This window comes from Cyrtonyx montezumae, unplaced genomic scaffold (assembly GCF_038088225.1).
Source record: "Cyrtonyx montezumae isolate F1298 unplaced genomic scaffold, pur_monq_1.0 scaffold_25, whole genome shotgun sequence".
Lineage (NCBI taxonomy): Eukaryota > Metazoa > Chordata > Aves > Galliformes > Odontophoridae > Cyrtonyx > Cyrtonyx montezumae.
Genome location: NW_027071992.1, coordinates 15096799 through 15124766, shown reverse-complemented (window position 1 = coordinate 15124766; position 27968 = coordinate 15096799). Strand labels below are relative to the sequence as shown.

The 27968-nt window shown below is 51.3% G+C and overlaps 2 protein-coding genes across 4 annotated transcripts in view; both read right to left on the bottom strand.

The window, feature by feature from the left end:
* Positions 1–27968, bottom strand: part of GALT (galactose-1-phosphate uridylyltransferase) — a 427049-nt gene that overhangs the window by 86865 nt on the left and 312216 nt on the right. The window lies entirely within an intron of this gene.
* CNTFR (ciliary neurotrophic factor receptor) overlaps positions 1–27968 on the bottom strand; it is a 121042-nt gene that overhangs the window by 18048 nt on the left and 75026 nt on the right. For all 3 annotated transcript variants that reach the window (XM_065740038.1, XM_065740037.1, XM_065740036.1), the window contains 3 exons: positions 27634–27864; positions 1336–1453; positions 205–371 (listed from right to left, as the gene is read on the bottom strand). In XM_065740038.1, coding sequence (XP_065596110.1) covers positions 205–371; positions 1336–1453; positions 27634–27864 — 516 coding nt within the window. The remainder of the gene's footprint in view (positions 1–204; positions 372–1335; positions 1454–27633; positions 27865–27968) is intronic.

The following is a 27968-nucleotide window of genomic DNA, read 5'->3' as shown; positions in this document are numbered from 1 at the left end:
GCACAATCCTCTGTGTGGTTATGGCAGGGCCCTGGGGACAGGGAGACTCTAGAGGGATACCAGCACAGCTCATACCCGAGCTCTATCTCATGCATAGGCAGACAAAGACTTGGAGAACTTGACACTTCCCTCTCCCATTGCTGCAGTGGGACATGCAGTGTCAAACCAACCCCAACACTGGCTCGGAGAGGCTGCAGAAGTTACCTATGGCAAACTCGTCAAAGGTGAGAGAGGTGGAGTTTTTGCCCAGAGCATTCGTGACTGTCAGCGTCACCTTGTACTTCACTGTTGAGAAGAGCTGGAGGTATCTGATGTGACACCTGTTTTTGGGAAAGACATCCTTCTCGCAGACCATCTCTCTTGTGCCATGTCTGGAAGTAGGAAAAGAAGGAAGCTGTTAGCTACAGACCAGTACTCAGGGTGGGGATGTACCCACAAAGCTGGAGAGCAGCAATGTGATGTACCCACTCTGCCTGAAGTCCCCATCTGCCAGAACCCCTGCTACCATCCTCTTGGGAGAGAATTTCGCATAGGGATATGTTATTTTGGATGTAAGCCTGCAGAGAGGCTGAGGTGAAGGAGTTTGTGCTGGCCCCCAGAAATATCTATTGCTCCTCTTCCCCTGTGCTGCTGCAAGGATGAGATCTTGCTGGGGCTATAGTTGGTTCTGTCTCTCCTGTGGGAGGACCAGAGTCTTCTTTCTGCTTGAGAAACAAGCCCCAAAAGCAAAGACATGGCATTAGAAGGGCTGTTTCAGGACCCCTACACAGGGCAGAGGGTGATGCCATGCTATGGCCAAAACTGGCTACAGATGGTATAGGGCAGGAGGGAGCATGGCTGTGCCAAATTCAGTGATAAACAGAAGGTACAACCTCCACCATAGTGGAGTGGAATGGACAGGATGGAATACAGAGGCACAGAAAGGGGACCTAGGAGATGGCCGCAAAGCCTCAAGGCACCCAGATCCACACCCAGGCCCATAGGTCTCCCTCTAGAGTTTAAGATTTCTAGTTTACACCCTAGATACTGGGGCTTCTAGGTTTCAAGGCTTCCCTCTGTGCCTGCCCCTAGGCCTAAAGGATTTCATGCCTTACAGTCATCTCTCTAGGCCTCTAGAATTCCAGACCTCTAAGCTCATAGGCCTCCACATTGGCAGTCACCTCTGGGAAAATGGGATCTTTCTTGGGATAAAGCCCCTCTGTCAAGCGTGGATGTCGCTGAAGCATCCCTCCTAGGGCCCAACTTTCAGACACTGACCCCATGTGCTCAGCACAGCTGATCCACTATCTGGAACCTGCTCTGGGCTGTGCAGAACAAAGTGTCCCAGGCACTCACATGACAGAGATGTTGAAGGTGTTGGGGATGTAGGTGGGGCTGGGCAGGTGCCAGCTGCAGTAGAAACCCTTCGGGTAGTTGTTGGACCGACACATCAGCACTGGCTCTTTCGGGGGGACTGCCAAGGAAAGAGAAAGAGGAATTATTCATCCAGGTGAGCTTATCACCAGCTCCTAAACATGGAGTGTTCCCTCCCCTGCCAAGCACACCCCAAGGTCCAGCTGAGAGCTCGCCTCCTCCCCCAGCAGGTCACCAGCTCTGATGAGATAAAGAGTGGCAGAGAAGGTTGGCAGGTACTGGGGAAATTATCTTTGAGATTGCTACACAGAGATGTTTCTGATTGGGAGAATGGGCTGCTCTCTTGACCCCATTAAGCTGCAGCGCTCACAGCTTTTTCCACTGAGTCCCCAGGGAGTGCTAAACTTCTTGTTGAGGGATGATCCTCAGGAAGACCTGAGGTCCTTAAAGGGATGGAGAAGGATCGCTTATGACAAAATGCAGAGAAGCAGCCTGAAACCAGCAGGGAAAATCCAGCCCTGCAGGAACGGCTGTACTACTGCTCTCAGCAGCGAAGCAGAGCATCCTGTCCCCAAGTGCTCATGCTGCATTCAGCTTTCCTGAACATACAGAGATCACAGTGTGCAGGAGTGCAGCAGAGTGGCAGGAAGCCTCTGTGAAACACTCATGTAGGAGGAGGAACTGTGACACCTTTCAGCTGATAAATTTTGCCCTTGCAAAATTATTAGGTAAGTAAGACATGAAAATCACTGAAGTTAATTCCTTTTAGTACCTGCACACCCACATTGCTAAGAGAAGCACCATGGCATGGCACCTTGAAATAAGATATCTCCCTTGTCTGAATGGGAGAAACTGAGGCACAGACCCTGTGCATGCCCCACTGCCCTGGGGCAGGATGGAACAAGTGGGCAGCATAGGCAGGGAGTGGGTTGCGAAGGAGTTGGCAGGCTGTTCTGATAGGAGATATGTGCTCCCCCTAATGGCTATTTCAGCCTTCAGATGGCAGACGAAGGCCAGAGCCTCATAATGAGCCTCCCAGGTAAATTATTTAAGCAGATCCTCTGCAGCTAATCACAAGGCCAGAGACAAGGGCCCTCTCCTTGCTGTATCCTTGTCCGCCTCCTCCTCCTATGGACGTTCTTAACCCCTTCTCTTCCCCAAAGATGCCCTAAGGGTGAGCCTGCAACCAGCTGAGGGCAGCATCACCTGCTGCAGGGGCCAACAGGAGGGCTCTGGGGGCCCCTGGGAGTTGTTTCGGAGTGGTAAAGTGGTGCGCGGGACTTCGGGACAGGCTACGGTGTCTCAGCGACCGCGCGGTGGCAGTGTGGGCTCGCAGCACCAGCCAGGCATGGTGGCGGGGATGGGGATGGGAATGGGGCTGGAAGCATGGCACTGGGAGAGCTGGGGGGATGCCATGGGGCTCTCCTGCTGCGGTCAGCATCACACAGATCATGTGGGACAGAGGGAGCCAGTCCAGGTTCTGGATATAGGGCAACCCCAATGCCCTGCACGGTCCCTTGCCCTACCTGCTATTAACCCAGCTGATAATAATTTATCTTTGCAGTTACACCTTGTGTCCCTGCTTTTCTCTGCCAGGGAAAGGGGACTGCTTGCTGCCACCCACTGCCATTCCTCCTCCGCAGCAGTCTGCAAAGGTGCTGCATCTTCATGGGGACCCTGTGCACCACGCTGGGGTTAGGGGCATCAACTCAGTCCCTAGCTTCTGTGCTTGTGGCAGCCTCTGCCATTCAGCTGTGGTGCCTTTAGGCAGTGAGAGGTGGAAGGGGAGCTTGAAGAGGAAGGTGGAACTGCCCAAGTGTCTGTCTCCACTTTGCCTATCCTCAGCCAGGGCAAAGCCAGGCTGACGAGCCACCTGGAGATGTGACTGTCACACCACATGGCCCACTGTGGCCATGATCCCAGGTGCCACTAGGGAGGGAGCACCAAGCCCTCTGTGAGATGATATGGTGCACCAAGAGGGGGTTATGGCCACCTTTCCTGAGCTGGAGGCAAGTCACACCATCACTCTATGGAAGATGGTGGCCTGCAACCCTGCTCCTCTCCCAGCCTTGGCAAGAAAATCCTTGCCAGCACAGCTCATCCGACTCATCAAAGGCTCTTACAGACAGCAAATAAAATAGCAGGCTCCAATCGATCCTGCACTCCATAATGATGTCTTTGGAGGTGGGCCAGGCTGACGGCTGATAGAGAGAGCAAGAAAGGCAGTGAAGGAAAACTGAGCCATCAGGGAACATTAAGGGCTTTTTCTGTTGTAAGGATCTCAGAAGGCTTTGGGCAGTGTGTCTGGGTGAACACAGCCCAGCTCCACCCTTCCCTTCCCTGTCCCACCAGGCTGATGTCCAGCCCTGAGCCCCTGCAGCCACCCACCAGCCCAGCAGTGGCCACACACAGCCCATAGAGCCCAGGCTCAAGGCTCAGCCTCCTGCAGCACGGGCACTTCCAGGGCACATGAGAGTGACCGCTTGCAGCCTCCCTAATCCTGGCAAATATTTACTTCCCTGTCGCTTTATGGAGCTGCCGAGCTTCATCAAGACAGAGCTCCTTTCCTCTTGCTGCAAACAGTGCCTGCCCTCTCTAATCTGCCTATTAACCTCCTGCATGGCAGGAAGCCACATCTCCCACGTGCTCTGTTGACGTCTGCTCTGCATGCCCGGGAGTGGCTAATGCCTGGGCCATGGCTCCTTCCCATCCCCATTACTCCCATTACTCCCTCTGCACAGCTGCTCAGGCTCATCCCATTCACAGTGGTGCATTAACTCGTGCAGTATCTTGCAAAATGCACAACTCTGTCAGGCAGTAAAATCTGCTCAACTATCATTACCATGCTGCAAACTCTGCAGAAGACCCATGTCAGGGATGGGGATGCCCTCCCCATTTTGCACTGCACCCTTTTGACCAATGTCCTTCGGCCTCATTAGGAATCACTGCTACATGAACAGTCCCAGCACTCTACCTGGCTGGAGACAGCACAGGGGCAGCCCCTGAGGATTAAAGCAGCCCTGGAAGCCCAGCACAGGGTTCTTGTCTCTCCTGCCACCTCTAAAGCCCAGTTGCCTTTGTACCCCGGGTCCCACTGAGTAGGGAAAAAAAGTGTAACCGATCAATTTTAGAAACCACTAAAAATGATCTACAATAGCTTTTCCTAGCCCTGCTAGGTCATGAGATAATGGACATTAAAATTGTGGCATTTTTATATATAGAAAAGTTATTTTAGGTCATTTTTAGAGGTTTCTGAAATGGATCAGTTGTAATTTTCCTCTCCTGCTGAGCGCTGAATGTACTAAAGATGCCTTGTTCCACAGGTGGAGGGATACAAAAAAATAGTACCCATAAAACTTTTAAGAGGTCTCTAAAACACTTCTGTAGGAGGTATTTCTTCTCTTTCACTTGGGGCACATTCAGACCCCGGGCTGCAGGGGATACCGATGTTACAGTGCGCTCGCGGGATGACCTGCATAACTCATCATCCCCAGCTCGTGCCAGCAAAACCTCCAGGGCCCATGACAACATTGTGTGCCTGCACCAGATCTTCAGCTGTTACACAGCCCGCCTGCGTGCAGGCGTGCTGCCCAAGCAGGGGGCAGCTCCAGCACAACTCTCACTCCTGCTTCTCCTGTGCCTTGCTTCTGCAAAGCCCCCCTCCAATCGATGATGGTATATGCACAACCACCCCCACCTTGTAGCAGCACTTGGCTAATTTGCAAGCAAATGTGCAAAATGCTCCCAACTGGCCAAAGCAAACCTGAGGGCACAGTGAGGAGTCAACCAGGTTGGAGACACTAGCCTGGCGCAGAGATATCAGCAGGGCATGCAGGAGCAGCAGGCCAGCACACACACCTGGCCATGCCCTTTTGCTGCACACAAACCAGTTGCAAACACTATGCATTATTTATCTAATGCCACTTTTTCAAAATTGCCTGCGTAAAACAGGCTGGTAGGAAATAACAAAGAAAATAGCAATGAATAAATTATATTTCCGCTGCCCAGCAGAGCAGGGGAACATCCATCAGCTGCACACCTGTGTGCTTCCAGTAGCACAGCTGTTACTGGCATGGTCCGTTCTGCTGCCCCAATGTTGGGATGTGGCCATATCCCATTGCTAGAGCAAGGGAAGTAGGTGATGCTCTGACTATGCTTCTTTTTGCTCTGCTATCCCTGGACTGTGATGTTCTTGAAATGGGATTTCACCCCACTCCCAGATGCACGACCTCTTTCCAGGTCATTTTAAACCACCACAGCCTTAGCAAGGGACATTTCCAGGGAACATCTTCCCATTTGGAAATACACGCCAAAACAAGATCCCTCTGGAACTTGAGCCATCGCAAGTGAGCACCAGAGATGCTCACACTCAGCCAGCACCCAGTCCAGCCCCAAACCCTCCTGTGACAACATCAGAGCACATGAAAAAACTCCTGGTTGTTCTTCCCTGGGATGTTCCCAAAGGGGGCCAGGGAGACGGTGGCTCTTCCTGTTCCTGCTGCAGGGACCTGAGGCCGTGACTGAAGTCCCCAAGACCTGCTGCCACCTGGAGACAGCTCCCCAGCCTCAAGGAGCGAGAATTTATTCCCTAGAAGGTGCCGAATAAAAGGGTGGACTCAGCAAAAGATAAATTTCTTAAAGGCCCTGTTTTACACTGATTAGGGCTCATAAACCAAGCTATGGATTTTCTCATTTCCCTTGCAGAAAATTCACACCGAGAGGCAGCGCTGTAAATTTGGGGAAGAAGCACACAGCATTACTCACCCGTAAGAGAGTTCAGAGCTTCGCTTTAAGCACAAAGCACAGCACAAACTCCAAGCCCTAAAAGCCACCTCTCAGCAGGTTGGAGGGATGAGTGAAGGCCCCCCAAGATCCTGCAAGTGACCCGGTCTGAGATACAGGTGCCACTGGGATCCTTGTGTTGGGAGGGTACTGGGGGCACCCTGATGTCCCCCGGAGCCAGCGCAGCGGAGAACCGCTTGCCACCAGCCTGCCTTCCATCAGAAAGCACAGAGCAGCTTTGCTCTGCAATAGTATTAAATATTGAACAAAGGCAAGCAAATCTGTTATCTGGGATAATTGGGAGTAAATAAAACATTTAACCAAACCAAATGCAGCTGTTTCTACTTGGAGCCGGCACAACAGCGGGGAAGCCAGCTCAGCTACTCCACGTCCCTGTTACGGCAGCTGATTATTGTTTTGTGTATAACGGTAGCACCGCCAGCCCTCGGATGAGGACAAGACCCGCAGCACTGCGTGCCCACAGGAGCGGGGTCTGGTGGAGCGAGAGGGCAGGATGTGATCATTGAAGCAGCATACTGGGGACAGGGAGACCACGGCAGGGCTGGGATTTGCTTTCCAGCCCTGGGAGTTCACGTCCCGGCCAGCTTTCCTCCCCCAGCACCTCTGTAAGGAGATTTGTGTGTAACATAAACCATTTCAGAGCCAGGTCACTGGTTCGCACATAGCCTGGGGCAGGAATGACCAAACCTCCTTACCAGCTGCTCAGCAGCCTCTGGGACCCGGCGTGCTGGGACTCCAGCCAGGTCCTGAACAGGGAGCTGTGCATATCCCCGAGGTATTATCCCAGTGAGGGAGCTGTTGGCAGATGGAGCCAAAGGGATGAAGAGAGCATCCCCATCCATGGCACAGGCCTGGACCATCCTGGGTTACTGCTTGCTCACCTCTGGGGTCATTCCACCCTTCTGACTTGGCAAGCAGAGCTTGATGCATTCCCTGCAGCTCTCACCCAAATGCTGGGTTTATCCCCTCTGAAAAGGCTGGGAAGAATGCAGGGAATGAAATCCATAGCATCTTTCACTTTGTTAAAATAATCTGTTTCTAAGACATTTTTAATTGTCTTTAATTTCCCCGGCCTCTCTCTTCCATCTGGGTTTGGATGCATGGTGCCACACTGATGCAGGGACCAAGTGATCCCTCGTATCTGGATAAGTCTCCCAGCGCCTGTTCCTCACCTCAAAACAGCTCATGGCTGGTACATGGGAACATATCACAGCCCCAACTTCTGGAGAGGAGTGGCTATGCCCACCGTGGATATTCCTCAATAAAAGGTCTGGGTGATCACCCAGAGCTGCTCCAAAGCAATTCTGTGTTGCAGTGCCCAGTCTCATCAGACCACATACAGACCTGGGAACGGACTGTGCAGAAATATTCCTGACAAGCTCTGCTGGAAGCAGCAGCATCCTTGCATGAGGATATCAGAGAGCCTGAGGGTCTGTGCCACGGTGCTTCATGCCTGTGGTATTTGCTGAAGTGGACTCAGAATCCCCCTTCTCTCTTTTCCTGGCTCCTGGTACAAAACCCTACAGAATCTACACCACGCAGTTTCCCTGTCCTCTCCATCACTTTACTTTGAGTGCAGGCAGTCCTTCTTCCCTGCCTCTCCAGTTGGAGAGCACCAGGAAAAATACACAGTGTAACCAGATGAAACTGAGACCATGAGCAGCCATGTATTCTCAGCAAAGCTGTCCCACCAGAACTCCTGAAAACCGTAAATTTATCCAGGAGGAGCCTCTTGAGAGAAGCTGCAAGCTCTCTGTCATGTACCAAGCAGCAGGAGAGCTGCGAATATTACCAGCTTTCACTCCCAGCTGGGGAAAAGCAGACTGCCCCTGACAGCCAGCAGCTTTCCAAAATTGCCTTTTCTCTCCTCATCCTGCTCAAGTGGCAGCCTGGATGCAACCCCAGCCCTGCACAGCAGGATGCTGTCCCACTAACCCATGGATCTCACACCACAGGGGATGGAGAGGAAGGAGGAGAAGATTTCTGGCTTTCTGAAACAGAGAAATTGATGTGTTTGTGCTTATCTCCTCTTCTACTCATTCTCAGCATCCCAAGACTCTGCCTTGTACCCTCCTGCGCCCATTCCTCAGCACTGATGTCTTCCTGCCCCTGCCAGCTGGCAAATGAGCTGCAGACACCTCACGAAAATGGCTAGACTGGAGCCAGAGGTCTCCTGAAGAATGCTGGAGTCAGCTGTAGGGAGCTCACACGTGACCAAAATGCGCCTCATACGGATTGTGTCTGTGCTGTTCATTCCCCGAAGCCATGCGAGTCCCTGCAGCAGCAGCGAGCCTCACTAGAATGGAAAGCAAAGCCATCTGGCTCCTTCCCAGATATCCTTTTGCATAACATACCCTAGAAAATCCCAGCCATGGACTGTGGGGGGATGGGACCAAGATGGACACCTCTGCCTGATGCTGCCTTCCCTGTAAAGATGTGAACCTGGGAAGATGCTCAATTTGTCCCGAGACAAGAAGTCTTCACACAAACTCCTCAGTTCCCAACCTCCTGTTCTGAGAAAACACCAGTCAGATCTGTTGTTAACAGCAGGAGAGTCTTGTGCTCAAGACAAAATCCTCCCCTGTGCTGATAGCACTGTGGGGTGGAAGCAGGCAGGTTGGAGAGTGACCATCTTCAGAGTCCCTCTGCAGCTCACCCAAAGCGTGTCCTGCAAGCGGATGAATGCCAGGAGGGAGTTTGGCATCTCCCCCATTTCTCAGGAGCCACACAGGAGCTGCTTTATCCTAGTCCTGTACCTTCATCCTTACTTAAAAGTCTTCTTGTTACAAACCTGTCTCTACCTGCTCTCCATTTTCATTCATTTATTTTTAATACTCAGAACTGAATTAGGCCCTGGCCTCATTCTCATCTAATGGCAATGAGATCCTTGGGATGATACAAGTCACACAACCCCAGACGTCATTGCACTTGGAAATAATAGCTGAATCTTTAACACAGGTAACATCAAGGGAAGTCCCATTATTCAGCCCATCTGTGATGAAACAGAGCTAAAAAAGGCTCTTTGCTTTATAAAAATGATGCTCATCTTCTTCAGACCACATCATGATGATTAAATCCCTGCAGCTGGCAACAGGTAAACACCACGGGATGCTCCGGGGTAGCAGCAGCAGCTTCAGAAGCTCAGGGAGCTCCTTCTGACCCACTTGAGGCTCTGCAAAACGAGGTGAGAAGCACCAGCCCACACGATCACTCCCAGTGACTGCTTATGCCCTCTCTAATTATCATTGATAAAATGTTTGCAAGGTTTCCTCCATTTCCTCCCCTTCCTGCTTCCCTCAGCTCAGTATCCCACCAAGCTGCCATAATCTTCCCTTTAGGTCCTACACCATCTTCTAATCCTTTAATCAATTTTTCCCTGGAGCCCCTGTAATTTATCGATGACCTTTGAATACTGAGATACCCAGAAGCATCCCAAAGCCTCTCTGCAACCACAGCAGCACCACTGCTCCCCAGCCTGAAGTGACAGCCTGGGTGCCTGGCACCATCCATCCTTACATCCCCTAAAGCACGCAGCCAGCAGCCCTGGGTGTGAGCAGTCCCTTCTATCAGCTTCACAAGCATCCTTTCATTTTCTTCCACAGGAGAACAAATGAAAAAAATATATATTTTGCAGATTTTTTTGCCTAATAGAACATTTTTTTTCTGCTCTCCACTTCAGTGCAGTACAACTGTGTTGCTCATACTCAGATGAAGGCTACAAATTAGGAACGGACCCCAACAGCCAGGGACTGGAGTTCACTTTCCTCTTTATAAAGGAGGAGTTTTGCAGGGAAGCCAGGGATTTCTTCTTGTGCCTTTTTTTTTCCCCACTCTCCAAGGTCAAACAGTCCTGGACTCTCAATAAACCGTCGTAGGGGCTCCAGAGGATTTCAGGAGGTATTTGATCGGATTTCTGCAGGCTTGAAGCATGACTTCACAGGTACAGGGGAAAAATACCCAAGAGCTTTAGAGGGAAACATTATTAGAGTCACTGAAGGATTTTTTCTGCACTCTCTGAAGCATTGTACAGAAAATTGCAGAATATCAAGTTCTGTGCTTTGGACTTGGCTCTGAGATTGGCACAGAGCCTGTGGCAAAAGGATGTCTCTGTCTTGCCATGGATGTGGCATGCAGTGTTGTTCCTTGCACTGCAAATTCCCCATGCAGCCGGGACAAGCCTCCCCTCAACACACGGGATTGCTCAGCATCCTCTTGACAGGGCAGGGACTTGGCTGCGGGTAAGAGCTGAAAGGAAGTGATGGGGAAAAACAGTCCTGGATTTACCTAAATACTCTGCCATTCTCTCCTGGAGTCAGAAAGCAACTCTGGTTGGGTTAATGGGTCTGTCCCATGTGAATATGCCACCAATAGTGTGGGGAGGAAGACAGCACACCAGGTGTTACGTGGGTTATTCAGATGAACCTGTTGGGTGAAGCAGGGTTTGTCTGCAAAAGGGAGATGCTGGAGGCACAGTTTGGTACCTGCCTTCAAGCCCCAGAGTTGCATATGGGCATCTTCCAAGAGTGGCTCCCACAGTACCCATGGTGTAATGGCAAAGCAGCTCAGCCACAGCCTGGTGCAATGAGATGCAAATGAATTTTGAGATCATAGCACAAAACACACACACACACGTTTCAAGTGGCTGCATCTCCTGTCTTCTGCACTAATATGGGCTAGAAAGAATCGGGGAAGGACCCAGAAGACAGAAGCACTGTCTTTGTCTCTCACCCCCATCCCAATGCTTTACTTGGACTCTAGGGGAAGTCTGTAGCTTGAATGCAGCCCTTGATGTAAGCCAAATGGGTTGCAAATGTATTGGCATGTGTTGTGTCATTTGTAGCGGTTAATAGGATCCATTTTCCAAGGAAGGGGAAAGAAAAGGAAGAAGAGGAGGGGAAAGCTTAAATCTGTAAAACAAACGTCCATCACCCCTTCTGAAGCGCTAAATCCATGGCAATAGATTATATATGAAAGGTTGGTCTAGAGCAATAATCTGTCAGGGCTTCTCACAACAATGCAGCTGGATTCAGATGTCAAACTAAAATACTTAGCACTTAATACCCTAAAAGCCTTGTGCAAAGAATGGATGTGATGCTGGCCCCGGTGGGGTTATCAGGAGATTTGTCTCTGATTTCACTGGCAACAGCCCCATTAACACACTAATTTTCAGTAGAGGGTAGGGGACCACCCTGCCTGGTGGCACCTACACCATGACCATGCTGCTTTCTCCCATCCAGCACATGGATGGGGAAAAGCCACCTGAGAACATGGAGGTGCCGAGCAGTTGAGGTATGGCTGTGCGTGAAGGAGGAGTGACCTCTCTGCTCCACAGGCATCACCCCAAAGGGGGTGCTCCAGCCCTGTCCTCCCTCCTTGCCCGCCCACCTTCCCCTCCGCCCCAGCAGATGTTCTGGGTCCTGCTCCCCGGGACAGATCCTGGCTTGATTTATTACTGGACGTGACTTCTGGAGTTCGTCAAAGGCACCCCCCCCCCCTTCCCCTGCCTTTCTCCACACCCTTCCCATTTTGTTTTACGTTCACTTTGTGGTCTCCCCACCATAGCTTGCAATAAACAGAAACTCATTTCCAATATAAACAACTGCACACTCTGCCCCAGCGAGCCGCACGACCCTGCCTCTCCAGCTCCCCACCCTGCACTGCTTCGGGCTCTGGGAAAACTGTTGTTCCTTTTGTTTTTTTTCACCCCCCACCCTCCTGGCCCATTGAATTTTGTTTTTTGTTTTTTTCCCCAAGATTTATAATGTGCCAGCCAGAGTCAGAGTGGTCAACCCCGCTTCATGTCACGTATGTGCAATTAAAAGTAACTCTATCGCTACGTTTTGGTAAGGAAAGCCACCTGAAATCCCTGTGCACAGCACACAGCAAAGAGCTGGAGAAGGGAGGAAGGCTCTGCCTCAGGCAGAGAAATAGCCCAAAGCTTCCTGGGATGGGAGGTGCTTCGTAAGGCACAAAACAGGGTTGAACTTAGGAAAATGGGATAGTGGGCACTAGGATGTGCAGGGATGCCATGCACAGGGGCCAGGCTGTGCACACAGCAGGATGCAGCTGCAGAGCCCATTTCCCTGTGCAGCTTTAAAGAGATGACCCCATGCTGATCACTTCAATCACTCCTCATCATGGGACATGTGATGACCTGCAGCAGTTTTATGACTGTACAGGAGCGCACCTTAACTTCGCAAACTTTGCTCAGACCAGGCACAATGTGCAAAGCCAGCACGACATCAGCTCTGCAGTTGAAAAGCATGGGCTTTACCCAACCCTCGACCCTCCAATCACAGAGAGCATCAAGGAAAAGATGAAAAATGGCAAATGAAAATGAGGAGCATTTCACCAAAGAATCCACTGGATTTCATTCTAATGGAGAACTTCGCATCAGGGCTCAGCCTTCTAGCTGCTCTGCTACCCTTGGGTGAGGTGCATGGGCCACGCAGCAGGGTGGGTGATGTACCAAGGAGATGTACACACACCTGCCCCTGCCATGGCATGATGATGCTCAGGTCAGTCACTGGGACAAGCCAATCCAGGACTACCATTTTTTTAGGAGCTAAACACTTAATTCAGGAAAGGAACTGGTCAAAGCAGCCTATAGTTTCATTTCTGCTGGGAAATTAAAACAAATGAGAAAATGAGGTGAGTTAGAGGTAATCTGAATCCAAGAGGTTTGGCTGGAGAGTATCCCAGCACTGCAAACTCCATGAGTGCTGCTAACACCCCTATCTGCACTGTGGATGCTGCCTGACACTGAGCTCATGGCACTGCTCGCTGGGACTCACTGACACAAGCAGGGCTAGTGCAGCACCAGACAGTTGGGTTATGGCTCTTTTTTCTGTTTCTTGGTTAGTTTTGCCATATTTGAGGCTTTTGAAGTTGGAAAGAACTCCCTGAGGTCTTTGCAGAGTACCAGGTCTCCTTTGACAGGCTGCAGAATGCCTACATATTTCCCGGGCAGCACTGCTCCTATGGCAAGCTTGTGATATTTGGGGAAAAAAAACAACACAACAGGCACATCGTTCATGGGGACATCAAACCTTATGTGCATGTGGAGGCTGAGGTACTGTGTGGTGACTTGCAAAGCACCAGGCACCTCCCAGCCACAGCTCCTGCAGCTTGCCCACTCCTAGTAGGGGCAAAATTTGCAGCTATAGCAGGCAGAGAGGGGGGCTGCCTGTCTCCTCCATTCTGTAATCCTCCTGAGACAGTCCCACTGTAGTTGTGTCTTCGCTCACCCACTGCAATGCAGCCTGAGTGCTCCGGGCAAGCTCTGCACGCAACACAGGCTGCCGGGTGCAGGCGCCAGGCTGCTGGAGGCATCCTCAGAGGGAGCTGCTCCAGGAGTTCTGTGCAGGATTGTGCTCAGTGACAGAGCTCTGGCGATGCACAGTGACCTCGTCGTGGCCACACCGCAGGTCCTGCAGATGGTCTGCCCATGGTGTTTGCTGGGAAATCTGAAGGGCACGGGAGGCTTCCTCTGCAAAATGCCAGATTCCTATGCACAGCGATTCGGAAGAAACACTGAGAGAAAGACACACACAAAAAACTTCAAGCAGAAAAATTATTTGAGTGGAGAAGTGCTTCTGCTATGTGCTCAGACTCATTTTATCTCCATGTTATCTTGCATCACATCCCCTGTAGCTACAAGCAGGGTACAACATGACCCCATATCCCGGTGAGAGCAGTTGGTGCTGCAGCTGGGCTGTACCATGAGAACTACAGATGGCTACAAGGAGCTGTGCAGGTCTGCTGGCTGTCCTAACAATAAATCCATAACCACAGATTAACAGACTGCAGAGAGAACTGGTGGCATTTCATAAGCCCTTCATATTCCACTGATAAAAGGACTCTTGGTATGAAGGGTGGCCAAGAAACCACTCTTCCCCTTTCCCATGGATGAGTGGCTGAAGCTGTTCCCAGCCGGCTGGAGCCCCTTAGTCTCCGCTTCATCCCTCAAACTGAGCATCTTCAGCGTAGTTAATCATGGCAAGCGCAGAGGATGGAGGCAGCCGAGGCCACTGAAGCCCCATGCTGCTCAGTGACCCTAGGGAGGAATGTGCCTGACTCACAGCATGGGAATCCGACCTCCACTGCGGCCCTGCCGCTTGCTGAGATCATGGACATCCATCTCCTGGCTCCACAACTCCTGGCAGTGCTGGAAGTGGTCCGGCTTGTCCTCCCGCTCACAGGGAGTTGGTCTCCAACTTTGCTGCAGTGATGCTCTGCTTGCACCCCACTGTGTGGTGCACATGCAGCTCAGCACCTGCATTCTGTTCCCCATCCCTTCTCCACAGGCACCAATCCTGGCTGTCTCCAGCATCATTTCAGCACCTGGAAAATGCTCCAGGTGTGCCAGCATTGCTGCTTTGTTACCTCTGATCCTCCTCCAAGTGAACCACAGAGTCCTGTTAGAGTAAATATTCCAGTGCTTTGTATTCAAATCAGTATCCTCTATGCATTATCTCTCTCCTCTCCCAGGATGGCTTTAGCTGCAGTCAGATTTGCATTGCTCTGCACATGCCCAAGGGCATCACTTCCATCCATCTCCAGCTCTCCACATCCAGCTCTCCACATGCATCCCCTGCTCTCAATGGCTTCGCTGGGCTCAGAGCGCCAGTGAGAAAGGTTAAGAGTTGCCCAGTCACAACATCTGGTGGTGAAGTTCTTCCTCTTTTGTCATGCACTCAGTGTAGCTGATGGCCTGGCCCCACTCTTGGTTACCAATCTCTGACACTCTCCTCAACCTGAGATAGCTGCTGCTCATGCAGCAGCAGAAGCGTTATTTGCAGGAATAAAACCTGAAGCGTTTCTGCATGTTTAAGGGGCTGACTCTTTGACTCCTGGTCACAGGGTGCAACTCAGCCCCACACTACTCACAATAATCCTCCATAGTTCCAGCTTGTATTTAACCTTCCAGATACCACGATGGGAGGAGAAACGTCTTTAAAAGCCTGATTTCCAATAGGTATTGCAACAGCAAATCCCCAAACATTCTCACTGCATTACAAGTTTTCAGTTAGATGTGTAGCTTTGATCCCCACCTCTGCAACCCTTCTCATTACCATTGGCACACCCCGCATCCGCAATTTTGGCTTTGCAATGCCATGTTTGTCTCTGGGGAGAGCAGAGGTTCGTCTGTTTGGCATTTCTCCTTGCAGAGCATGGAAGGAGTCTGGGTCACTTGGTCACCTGAGTCAGCAGAAAGGGCAGGGTAAAACCCCCAGAGACAGTGAACTTCTGCTAAAAGCACAGTGCTGCTTTCCCGATATCTCTGAATTTGCGAGAAAAAATATTTTCCTAGTTCATCAGCGAGGATGCCTTCCTGTCAGAGCTAGAAGGTTTGGAGCTCCTTCGCAGAACAAGCAGAGCCTGGTGAGACAGTCCCAAAGGTAACAACCCCATGGGTGACAGTCCTGGGGCTGGGGCCAGCAGCACTGGCTTCCCCCAGCATGGTCAAAGCCAAAACCAACAGAGGAAAGAGTGAGGCATAAACCTGTCATCAGCATGGCACGTCAGCACATTATGGATTTCCCATTTCAAAATAATGGATCCAAACTTGTGCTGCATCCCAGCCTCCAGAAGGGCAGCATTGCTCCTGCCCATAGATTATGTTTGATGAAACTGAGTTAGTAGCGTTTTTATCTGTCAATTAGGAACCATGAAACAGTTATTAAATAGAGTCAGAGCCCTCCTTGCTGCTCTCCTGGGCAGCGCAGGAGACACATAACAGCCTGTAATGAAGCATTAAGCAGCAGCAGTTTCGTTTCTGATAGGATTGGAAATGATAAGGCAGAGAGGCATGGCTGGACGGGGGGAGCAGTCCCTGGCTCAGCAGCCACATACCAGCAGCTGCTACAGGGAACATCAAGGCTGAGATTTCTCCCCACTGCCTCCAAAAGAGGTCTCAGCAGAATCACTGCCTCGCTGCACTTGTTCCCTCATCCCAGGAATGGGCTGTCTGTGGGGACAGAGATAACACAGGCACACGCTACTGCTGGAGGTCACTCAGTGCACTGGATACTGTCACAGCCCTCTGGTCACAGATGTGATTACCTACAGCATCCCACAAGATGCTGGCACAGCCTGGGGCTGAAGCACTGCCCCAAGCTAGGTTGGGACGTGAATCAGAGTATTTACCTGCCCTCATGGTTTGACACAGGGTAAGGCACAGTAGGGTGGTGGCCCCACAGTAAGGGATATTTAGGGAAGGAGGAACGCAATGTCCCAGCATGGGATGGAGAAGGGGCAGAGATGGACAGTCCTGGTGCCTGGGGATTCACTGTCAGCCGACCGTGGCTGGCCAAGCTCCTGCAGGGACACCTGGATTCAACCAAGGGGACACCCAAATTGCGTTGGGGCAAACCTTAACCCATGTCTCTGCTGTAGGGAACACCACATATCTGGCCACACCAAAGGGATTCACACGCTTGTGTCTGCTTTGCTTCCAAAGGAAACACAATGGCAGCATTGTTTTCACTGCTGGTGCTCTGAAGGTAAGGGCCCAGTTTTCAGGGCTTTTCCTTTAGGAGCTCCCTTTGATTTCATTAAAACACAGATCACTTTAAACAAGAATAAAGCAACTGATATCATGAACCCAAGTGTTTAATTCCCTAACTTTCCAATTTATTAAAAATGTTCATCTGATTTGATTTCTGGAGCATCTTCCCAAAGCTGCCAATGAACCACCACACCCAATTATTCCACCTTTCCTCCTGATGGAAAAACCCTCAGGAATTCCTCTAAAAAATTACTGAAGCAAAGGTGCCTACTAACTCCTTACCCACATACCAGGCTTCAGGCAGCAGCCCTGCCTTACTGCAAGCCAGCAACATCCATGCCTCTTTTCACAGGATCTTACACAGTTTTGGTGTTTGCAAGCTCCTGGACAACTCCTGGATGCTGGTACACTACCTCCTGCACAAATGTAGCTGGGAAAGGGATGTGGAAGGTGCACCCTAGGCAGGGTGGGCTTTGAGGATACCCTCTTGCACGGAGCATTCCCACTCACCTTCTAAATTGGGTGCGTGGCTGCATGCTCAGCATGTGTAGTGTGCTGGGGAAAGACGCAGTGGGGATGAGGGATGCACTGCCCTGTGCCTGTGGTGTGTGCACAGTGCACAACTTCCAACCCCTTCCCTGAGGTCCTCGGGGCAAGGGGAAGGCAGCCAAACCCTCTCCATGGCACCTCCCTAAAACTTGCCCGACAACAAGTTCTCAGGGATTAGCAGCGGCCATATCCCGGTGAGAACAATATTAAGGGATTATGAGATTAGAAATACCATTTACGCCGAGAGGAATAACTCTAATTCTTATCTGATTGTCTACAGATGTCAGCAATCAAAGCGCCTCTTTCATGCAAAGCAGGGAGCACTGCGGAGCGGGAGGTGACTAGGGCTTGGCCCCCCTGAGCCGGAGGAGAGCCAGCTCCTCCTGCCAATGCAGATTTAGCTTCCTTCCAGGAGAAAAAACGCTCAGCAGCAGGCTGCATTTACCTCCTCCTGTGTCCCTGCCACGCTGCCCATTTGGCGCAAGCTCCTGGGGCGGTGACACTGCCCATGGACAATGGAGCTCTGTGTCCCCAGCTCAGCTGCAGGGTATCCCACCCAACCTGCTGCCTTGCACTAATCCCTCCTGCCTTGTGCTGCATCCTTCTGCACAGCATCCAGCACTCTGGATAAGGATGCAGCACGTGGAGTGCATGGCTTCCAGTGGGTGATGCATGACTCTTCTTACTCCTGGAAGGCCCACAGAAATCAGAAACGGCCCCAGCAACACCCTGCACTGTGGTGATAAACCCTCAGGGCTGCCTTTGTCCCATCCCATACAGTGATGTGCAGCACCCTCCTAATGTCCCACAGCCCACCTCCAATCACTGAATGCCAGGGTTCAGGGCACCAATTCAGAGTATCAGGGCACCAATCTGCAGAAAAGTGTCCATGAAGCTAAATCTGCCTTCTAAATCTTCCTTAACTGACAGGCTCGAAGGCCACGGGAGAAATTTAGTTCATCTCACCTGACCTCCTGGGTTGCACAGGCCATTACATCCCCCTGCTACCCCTCCAATGAGCCCAATAACTCGTGTTTGACTGAATCATCCTTCAGAGAGGCAGCCAGCCTTGCTCTGCAGATAACAAGCAGCAGAGGAGCAACCACAGCTTTTGGCAGTTTGTTCCAATGCTTAATCATTTTTTCTATTAAAAATATGAGCCTCATTTCTAATTTGAATGTGGCTATGCTCAGCTTCCAGTCGCTGGCTCTAGTTACGACTTTGCTTGCTGGTTTAGTACCCAGTGTCTTCTCTGCTTGGAAGCAATTACCAGTCAGAGTCAGGGCATCTTTCCAGCTCCTTTTGAAGTCACCAAGCAGGCTATTTTACATCTCCTTTCTTACAGCATCTCCCCCTTCTCCCTTAGCATCTTTCTGCACCTTCTCTGGTTTTCCAAGGTCCTCCTCAAATTCCTCAGTACAGAATAGAAGAGAATACTTCAGTTAGGAGCAACATTCACATATCAGCTACTGCAACTGCAGCAGACTGCAGTGATGTTCAAGACCTGATCCACAACGAGGTAAAACTGCCTCATCCTCACAAACACGCAGTGTTTGGTGGAGCTGGCTCTGCCTTGGCTCTGCATGAAGCCCCAATGCAATCTCACAGTTAGTGCTCTCTCAATCCTGGCACCCTTCTGTAAGAGATATCTTCTTTGCTGTCTGCAATTTCGTTTTTTTTTTTTCCATCATAATTAAGCCCTTGGGTTTCATTTGCCCCTGACATTTATCCCCAAAGCTCAGGTGCTAGAAATGGGAAAGTAAGGGAAGGGAGTACATCGAAGTTGCACCTGTACCAACTGTAAGTCACAGCAGCTGATGGGCTTCTTAGTGCCAGTAAAGAAGTCCACCACCCTTTTTCTAAGCAGAACTCTGCATAGATGAACATAGCAGTCAGGGGTAGCCCTGGAGGGGCTGTAAAAAAACAAGGCCAAAAGTCACACCCACTGCTTTTTCAGATAGAGTAAGTGTGTGTTGTTTCCTATACCTGGACATGACGAGGCTGTTGTTGGAGTGCAAAAGAGTCAAGTCTGGTTTGCAAATAAGAATAGCACAGGGGTCTGTGGTGCTCACTACCTCTTTCACACACTCTTCTCCAGGAGAAGCACAAGGACCTGACATGGGACCATTTTTGTCCAATGCAGTAGGTGAGCTAGAGTTACAGAAAACCTCTCTTTGTGGGTCTCTTCCCCTTCAGCAGCCATAGCAAAAATGACATGAAGAGGCTCACTCCACTACAATGTTTCTTACCCCAGCTGCAAATTCCTTTTCTACTTGCAAACACTGAATTTTCTTTGCAAAAACAAAACAAAGCAAAACAAAAAAGAGATGGTGCAGGAGGATGCAGCCCGGAGCACACCCCCATGACACATACCGTGCTCCAGAGTGCTCTGCATGCTGCAGGTGCTCTCCTTGGGCAGACTGGGGAGCCCCACATGGGGCTCTGCTCTGAAGCAAATCTGGAGGAAACCGCACGCACCTGTGCCCAGCCTGTTTATGTTGGAGCCTGTGCAGGCTGGAGCTGCAGATGATTTGGAGACCTGCCTCTGTGCAAGAGCAGCAGACCAGCAGCTGTGCTGAGAGCCCTGGTGGGCTCCTTCCTGCAGGAAGGCTGGACAGAGAGAACACCACCCACAGACTTGATAGCACCACGAAGAGTCCAGCCCCTGCCATTGTGCCACCCCACAGACCACTCCATGTAGGGCTTCTGCAGTTGTGCAAATGCTGGCACTGTGCAAAACACCCTATGCAAATGTGGTGCCTTTCTGCACTGCTGATGCTGGAACCCTCAGGGCTCCAACCTGAGGCTCCTGCTTGGATCACAGAGATTGGGAATTGTTGCAAAGAGCAGAAGGGGAGCAAAAGTAAAGCTGCAGCTGTGCTCAGCTCCAAACCCCCAGGATGAGCAAAGACAGCAAAGCTCCTGCATTCCACTCTGCACAGGCAAGGGAGGAAGAGGAGGAAAAAGTCAAAGGAAGAAGCATTTGCAGAAAGCAAATGCATCTGGATGGAGAACTAGGGAAGTCAGGGATGAAGAGGTGAGTGGCTGTGGCAAGGAAAACACAAGGGATGCTGATTCTAGGCACAGCCAGCGGCATCTCTCTCCTCTCCCTGTACACCTGTGAAAGAAATCAAGCATCCCCCATGGATGCTGCACACTCTATCCCCTGTATCTCTGGGCCAGGATAAGTGGCCCCTGCACCAACACTGGTTGCTGAATCCAGTAGCTGGTGAGCCAGTAAGAGGGGCAAGCATCACTGTGATACTCACAGGCTCTGCATGGCTCCCTTTGGTGCAGAGGAGATCATTCTGGAGAGAAAACAAGCAGCCATCACCGCAGGGTCGGTATCATAAACCATTTTAATATGGCATATTGCTCCCCCCTCTGCACCGTCCCAACTCAAGCAAACACAGTCTTGTTTAGTTGGCAGCAAACGATGAAGACCCCCAGGGAACAGGGGAGGGGGAGAAAAGGGACATCTGTTTAGAGCATTTCTACTGCACGGCTCTCCCAGGCTATTTCTATCTCTTCTTGTCAAAATTTATCAACTGCGTAATTGTTTAAACAGCATTAAAGTGCTTAGAGCAAGAGCAACTGGAAATTGTCCTGCAGTTGCCTCTGGTACCGACGTTGACAGCTCAAGAGGGGACAGGGAGCGAAGGGATCCATCGGGCATGGGAACCCTCTGACTCCTTTTCCTGGGGGGAACACACCACCCTGTCCTGCGAACAGTAGGAAAATAATCTCGCTTCACTCCCTGCTCTACTTTCCAGACCCACAACTCCTCCCCCCATGCTCTCCTCCCATCCCTGACCATGCAGACCTGCTGTTAGCACGCATTTAGTTCTCTTAAATTATTCACAGTGGGCAAACCAGCTCAGGAAACCATCACTAATGATGATGCCTTTCATTCTGAAAGTACATCGGGTGCTGGAACCCTACTGCTGCCTGGGTACCACCATCAGAGAGGGAGGGATGGAGAAGCACCGAGAGATGGGAAAAATAAGGGTATAATGTCACCCTCCCTCCTTTGGGATCTGCTCCGTAGTGTGGTCACCCCTCCTCCTGACTTGCTTTGGGGAAGGCAGGTGTTCCCAACATGGGGTCACTGAACCATGGGTCCCTGCAGGCATGTCCTACAGCTCAGAGACAAGCAGTGGCTGCATCCTAGTCCTTCCCCTCCATCACCTCCCAGAACTGAGGACCCACCACGGGCAAGCAGCAGGAAGCTCACACTAAATATTTTGACATGGGGCACTTAGGAGAGGCCAAGACAAAATCCTTCCTGGTGTAAGCAGAGCCCAGTGCCGCCAGTGCGTGTCCCCCAGCACGCACAGCCCCGGCCCGCAGCCACTGTCCCCTGGCCAAGGGGAGGGAGGATCCGTCCCTCCGGCACTGCGTGTCCCTCATTCCTGGATTCCTGGCACTGTGGAACAGGGGCTTCGGGAAGCTGTTTAGACTGGACTTGGTCTTTGCTAATTACTGGGCTTTTTTTTTTCTTTTTTTCATGTTAACAAGGAATAAACAAACCTCAGAAGAGCGGAGGAGGCTGTAACATGGGACACTGGCATGGCACAGTCCCTAGAACCCAGCTGTGACATACGGGGATGGTGCCCCAAGGCTCTTCTCCTCTCACTCAATCCCAGGGAAAAGGGGGTGCTGGGAGGGAGAAGCAGTCTGGGAGCAGATGGTAGCAAGCAGTGCATGGGCAGTGAAACATCAAAAGTCAAAATGACCCAGCAATGGGAGCTCCCAGGAGAAGCAGTGGCTTCTCTGTGACCTTGTGCCATGGGATGCTCCTGCATGACTCAGGCTCAGGGCGCAGTCCTCCATCACCTCCGAGCTGCCATGAGCTCATGGGTCCCTATGGTCAAGCATGGAGCCAGGCCCCTTTGGATCCTGGGGACCCAGAACTCCGCAGGTGCTGACCTCCTCCCTGCTCTGGGGCAGACCTACAGGCACTGTGAGTCCATGCTGCAGCACCTAATAAATGCCACGTGCCGCTGAGCCCCTCCGCCCACAGCTCCCAAGAGTGCAGGGGGGCCGCCGGGATGGGAGAGGGGATATTTTTATTGTTTCTGACACCGGCTGCCCCAGATTATCATATTTTATGCGGCGAGCCAAGGAAGCATCACTCTGCTATGCTGCAGCTGGGCAGGCTGCCGAGCACAGCGCAGGGAAGGATGGGAGAAGGCAGTGGGGTGCGGGTGCGTGCAATGCATGGGTGTGAGCATGCAAATGTACATGCGTGTGCACACTGGGCTGGAGGGCACGGTCTCATCCATATTCTCCCATGTGGCCATGGCAGAGAGATTGCCTGCTGCCATTTAAAGTGTTTTGTTTTTCTAGTCCAGCTCCTAATTCAATTAGCACTAATTGCATTTGAGAGTGTGGTTGGGCTTTTTGGTGGAGTATTTTTTGTCCTGCTGCTTAAAAAGCTGGAATGGTGACTTGAATATCATACCCAACTTGCCTTTGGGCCAAGACCCAAAATCAAGGTGCAGGCAGCAAAGTTCCTCCTTTGAGTTTTCCCAGACATGAGCAGAGAGTCTGCATGGCCCCTGAAATGAAGCTGCATTTCTAAAAATGAGGCACTCCTGCAATCTGATCAGCCCCATGTGCTATCATGGAACCACAGAATCACAGAATGGCTTTGGGTTGGAAGGAACCTTAAAGCCCTCCCAGACCCAACCCCTGCAGTAGGCTGGTTGCCCCCCACCAGATCAGGCTGCCCAGTGCCTAATTTGGGGAGGGGGGGGGGGGCAGAGCTTGAATGCTTCCAGGGATGGGGCAATGGCCCTTTGCCCACCTACACATCCCCCCAGTGCAACAGACATTTATGGAAAAACCCACATCCATAAAGCTGACAGATTCTGGGTGCATCTCCTGATGCTGGAACACCAGCAGCCACATGCTTTGATTTATTAATGCTATCCTCAGTATGGTTTTGCTCCAGGTCGATGCATTTCTGCCTGAGTGCAGCCAAGTGAATGCTTTTCTCAAGGGGCAGAAGGGATGTGGGTGCCTAGTTTGTAGGGAAAGAAGAACAGAGTGCTGGTGCTGCCAGCTGGCCCTAGTGCCCGGCAGCAGCCACTGCCATGTTTAACTTGCTGCTTTTGAAATAGCCTCAAGTCTACATGGCCATGGGAAAGCACTGACTAAATTAATGGGGGAAAAAAATCCATCAAAAAGGCTCTTAGAAAAAAAAACAATCCCTATGTCACAGATTGCTGGACACAAGGAGGAAAATATTTGCACACGCTGACCCTACATCAGTGGGAGCAGCGGGCTGACCCCGTGCACCTTCACACAGGTGGCTGAGGGCGTGGGTGCACAATCAGTGCAATTTTTCACACCAGATCAACCCCCGGAGGAGGCTGGGCAGACAGTCACCTCATGGAGTCAGTGCCCACCATGGGATGCTCACACCTGCCTGCTGCTCCGTCCTGAGCTGGGGAGCCAGACAAGAACGTGTCACATTGCAAGGTTGTTACCTCCTTTGTTTCTTCATTTTGGATGGATGAAAAAGAAGAAGAAAAATGTTATTCACAAAAAAAAAAAAAAAAAAAAAAAAAAAGGCAGCATACTGCTGTCCAATTCTCCAGTCGCAGCTGGAGCCCAGCTGGGAGGAAAGGGACTTCTAAGGCAGAGAGAAGGGAGGCTCTGATTATTTATTAGTGGCCGATGTTTGATCGCTCGCTAATCAGGCCAGAGAACACACTCAGGCTCTCTCGGCCTCCCTGCTCACATGTGGTTCCTGTTGCTTTGCCCCATCCCTTCCCCCCTCTCCCCCCCTCTGGTTTTGCTTTGTTTGTTTTTCTGTTAATTTGGTTGTTTTTCCATGTCGTTTTCTGTCAAACCGCATGTTTTTTCCCTTTCTCTCGCCAGCCGCTGCAGTGACAGACGTGAGAGGAAGGAAGCCAGCCTGGAGCCTGCCCACCTCCCATCACAGTGGGCAGGGTCTGGGCTGGCGCGTGGCCGCACATCCCCATCCCACAGCCAACATCCTAATTTGCATCCCTGCCACAGGGAGTCTAGGACGAGCAGAACACTCCAGCATCCTGTAGCAGAGGGGTGAGAGGACTGCCATCAGGCAGGGCATGGAGACAAGCAGGTTTAGATGGAGTGGAAGGACGGACACCCGCCTGGCTGCTGCCTCCCTCCCCTGCCTGCACACAAGGCCTCCCCGCTCCCATGTGCGCTCTCTGGCTTCTGGCAGCCTCTCCACCGTGCGTTTCCACTCCTCTCTGGCCCATTAGCAGTATTTTTATAACATTCTGTAATGCACGGAGCCGTGTGCCAAACCTCAAGAGCGCATTATTTCCCAACGTCTTTGTTACATCCATCCATGGGCCCTCAGGCTGCGCATTTCCAAATGCTGCAACTCACAGGGGCAGCCGGGAGCCCAGTACCCAGAGCCCTGCAAAGCTCATGGCCCCCTTGCTCACTGCTTCCAGCCATGTTCAGGCAACCACCATGCTTCAGGCTATGGGGAAGACTATTGGAGATACGCACTGCAGTTGCCCTCCTCTAGCTCACCCCATGCTCAGTTATCACCACTTGATGAAAGGCAGAAGAGCCCAAAGCTCCTTGGAAGAAGCTGTCCCGGCAAAGTACCACTGTCCCCAAGATGTTGTCTGTCTAGTGGATGGGATTTCCAAGTATAAGCATGCCTGTGGGTTCTTCTTGCCCTTCCACGTGGGCTCTCCATGCCTCGGTCACCCCATCCCTGGACACACTGTCCCCATCACCTGTGTGCCAGCATCCCGGTGTCTGCAGCCACGGGACAGCCAGGCTATCTCAAACCATCTGCACTCCGCTGGGTGCAGATCAAATCCCACCCTGAGGACCAACCCATAAAAGCACAACAGCGAGCCACCTTCACGTGCTTTGTGCCTTTTGCCTCACTTGCATTTTGGTCCTTCTAGCATTAAGCTCTCACCCCTGCAGCCTCAGGGCCACCCCACAGCCATGTCCCACCTGCGCTCCTTCCTCCTCCTGGTCCAGAGCCACCACGAAAAACATCGCAGCAATGGACCGAAGGCTGATGCTGCAGCTCCCCCATCCCTCCCAGCAGCTCCCCTTTCAGCACAATCTGATCCCCTTTAGCCATTTCCTAAGCCATGTTCCAACTCCCATACTAATCCACATTTTCTTTGGTTTAACTCATAATTTCCCATGTGGCATCATAACAAAATACTTCACTGAAGTCAAGATAGATTACATCGGCCGCATTTCTGGGCCCAGGAAATCAGTCCCTTATCAAAGAGAGCTATCAGGTTAATCGGCTGTGATATGTTGTTGGCAAACCTCTGTTTTATTTTCTCCCATTTTCCATTTGTCTCCATATCTTTAATTGTTCTTTCTCCCGAGCGCACCCTTTGATGCTGTGGTTGGGACTGTTACATTTCCCAAGCACAGGAGACATGCTGCCTTTCCATATGTTCCCATTGGGTACCACTAATGACAGTCTCAGACACTAATGAACCTTGCTAATGACCACCTTCAGGTCTTCTCCTCCCCTTTCTCCCTAGCACTGCTCAGGACCATGCACTCTACCTCTGTTACCTCTGAGCTCCCTCCAGTCCCCCTGCACAGCTCATTCCTCACCTTGCTCTCTCTTTATTCATATAGCTAACACCGATTTAATTTTGCTGCTCTTCCCCACTGTAGACATGAAAATGCAGCCACAGGCCTGTTTTCACTTAATTTCCCATCCAATTTAAATGAGTCCAAGATCCTACAAATCACAGGTTCTCCTCTGTGGTCCTTGCATGCACTTACTCTGCATGCTCAGCTGAATGCAGCAAACATCCCCAAAATTATTAGCTACCATGAGAATACTGCAAAAAAACAAGTATCTCCTCCAAGGATGCTCCCAAACCTGCTCTCCATAGCACCCTTCACACTTTGGCATAGCAACAGGACCTGGAGAGAGCAGCAAAGAGGGAGCAGGCAGGGGCTGGGGGCAGCAGGGGTGCTGGGAAAAGAAACTTCACTAAGAACATTAAATTAAATCCAAGCAATTAAATTAATTACCACTAAAAGGGTCTCATCTGATTAGTTCCTTGCATACTTAATTGCATTAACAACACCGGGCACTCATTTATTTATTGCTCGTGGCCCCTGTAGTATCTGAGTGTGCCCTTTGGCTGCCCAGTGCCCAGAGTGGGCAGCAGATGGGAACACGCCGTAATTGGAAACAGCAGGATTTCTGCTGTAGTGCTGAGTAGTTCCCATGAGTCCCAGAGTGGACTGACAGGGCTTACTATTAGTGAGGTGCTGAGCAGAGGTAAGAGTCATCACAGAGTCACAGTGATGTCACAGCTGCAGGAGACGTTTGGAGACAACACTCCCCTTGCTAACTAAAGATTTGGGCTGCAGACCCTGCTTGGAGTGGTACCATAGTCCTGGACCACCACCTCAGCCAAGTCACATGGCCAAGAGGTCTGTGGCCACACACTTGTCTGCTGCATGCCATTGATTGTCATCCTCCTTGTTTCCACTTGCTCACTTCTTTGCCTCTCTCCTTGACGTCTAGCTTCTTCCAGCAGTGGACGATGTGCCAGTATCCCCCATATTAGACACCAGTACCACAAGGTCGACACCATGCAGCATTCCCAAAACGTGGACCTACTGATGGGGAGGGACCTTTCTGCCCAATTTACCGGGCTTATGCATGACACTGGTAATCCTCTGCCTGGCCCGCAGTCTATAGTAGAGATGCACCTGCAGGGTGCTGAAGGTGAGTCAAGGATCAAAGAAAGGCTTTGCCAAATTTCCCACCCATGGGAACAACCACCTACAAAGCACATAGGTACAACCAGTACAGCAGTCCCCACCCCACCAGGCATGCCAAACACTGCTTCCAGGCACCTCCGGTTCTCAGTTGCAAGTGTGAAAACCACAGCTGCTATCAGCTGTACAAACACTACAGCTCACAAAACGCACAGCTGCTATCAGCTATCAGCGTGGTGTGAAATATAGCACAGCTCTTATCTCCCACAGCAAGACCTGTGTGAATCAGCGCATCTCTCACTTAAGATATGCAAAATCCTGTGAAATGTGCAGCAGTCCTCCACCATAGACATGTACAGACCCTTTCCACCTTCAGACATTGCTCCTGCTGAGCCATGGCACTGGGCTGGCTGCTGAAGCAACATGCTTCCTAAAATTATTGTATGGGCATCATTCCTAGCTTTGACTCAAAGTCTGGGGCAGGAGAAGCTGATTCCTGAATCCTGCTGGTAGGATTCATACACAGCTGGTAGGTTGTGTTGTGGAGTGCAGCAGAAAATCATACATATAGACAGTATTGGGATCGGCATGGATGAAGGGAACAGAGAGAGGTCAGTGTAGGACCCAACAGTGTGGCTGTGCCCCCCATTCCTCACAACATCGCATACTGGGGTGCTCACCTCCCACCCTAAGGGTGGTCTGGTACTTGAGGTGCCAGGAGGAGCCCTCGTAGCAGAAGTACTGTCCGCTCTGTGTCAGGTCCACATTCTTCAGGATCAGGTAGGACCCATTCAGGTGGGAATCATCAATATCAGTGCCGTTGGCTGTCCAAGTCACGGCTGCATCCCAGTCCATGGAGCCGCACTTCATGGTCACATCGGCACCTACCCGCTCATACTGGATGTGGCTGTCTGTGAAGAAGAAAAGCAGGTGAGATCAGAGCCTGTGGGCTATCTTGGAAACAGGATCTTAGCATGACCAGCAAGCATGGGAAGGACTGGAGCACGGGCTGACA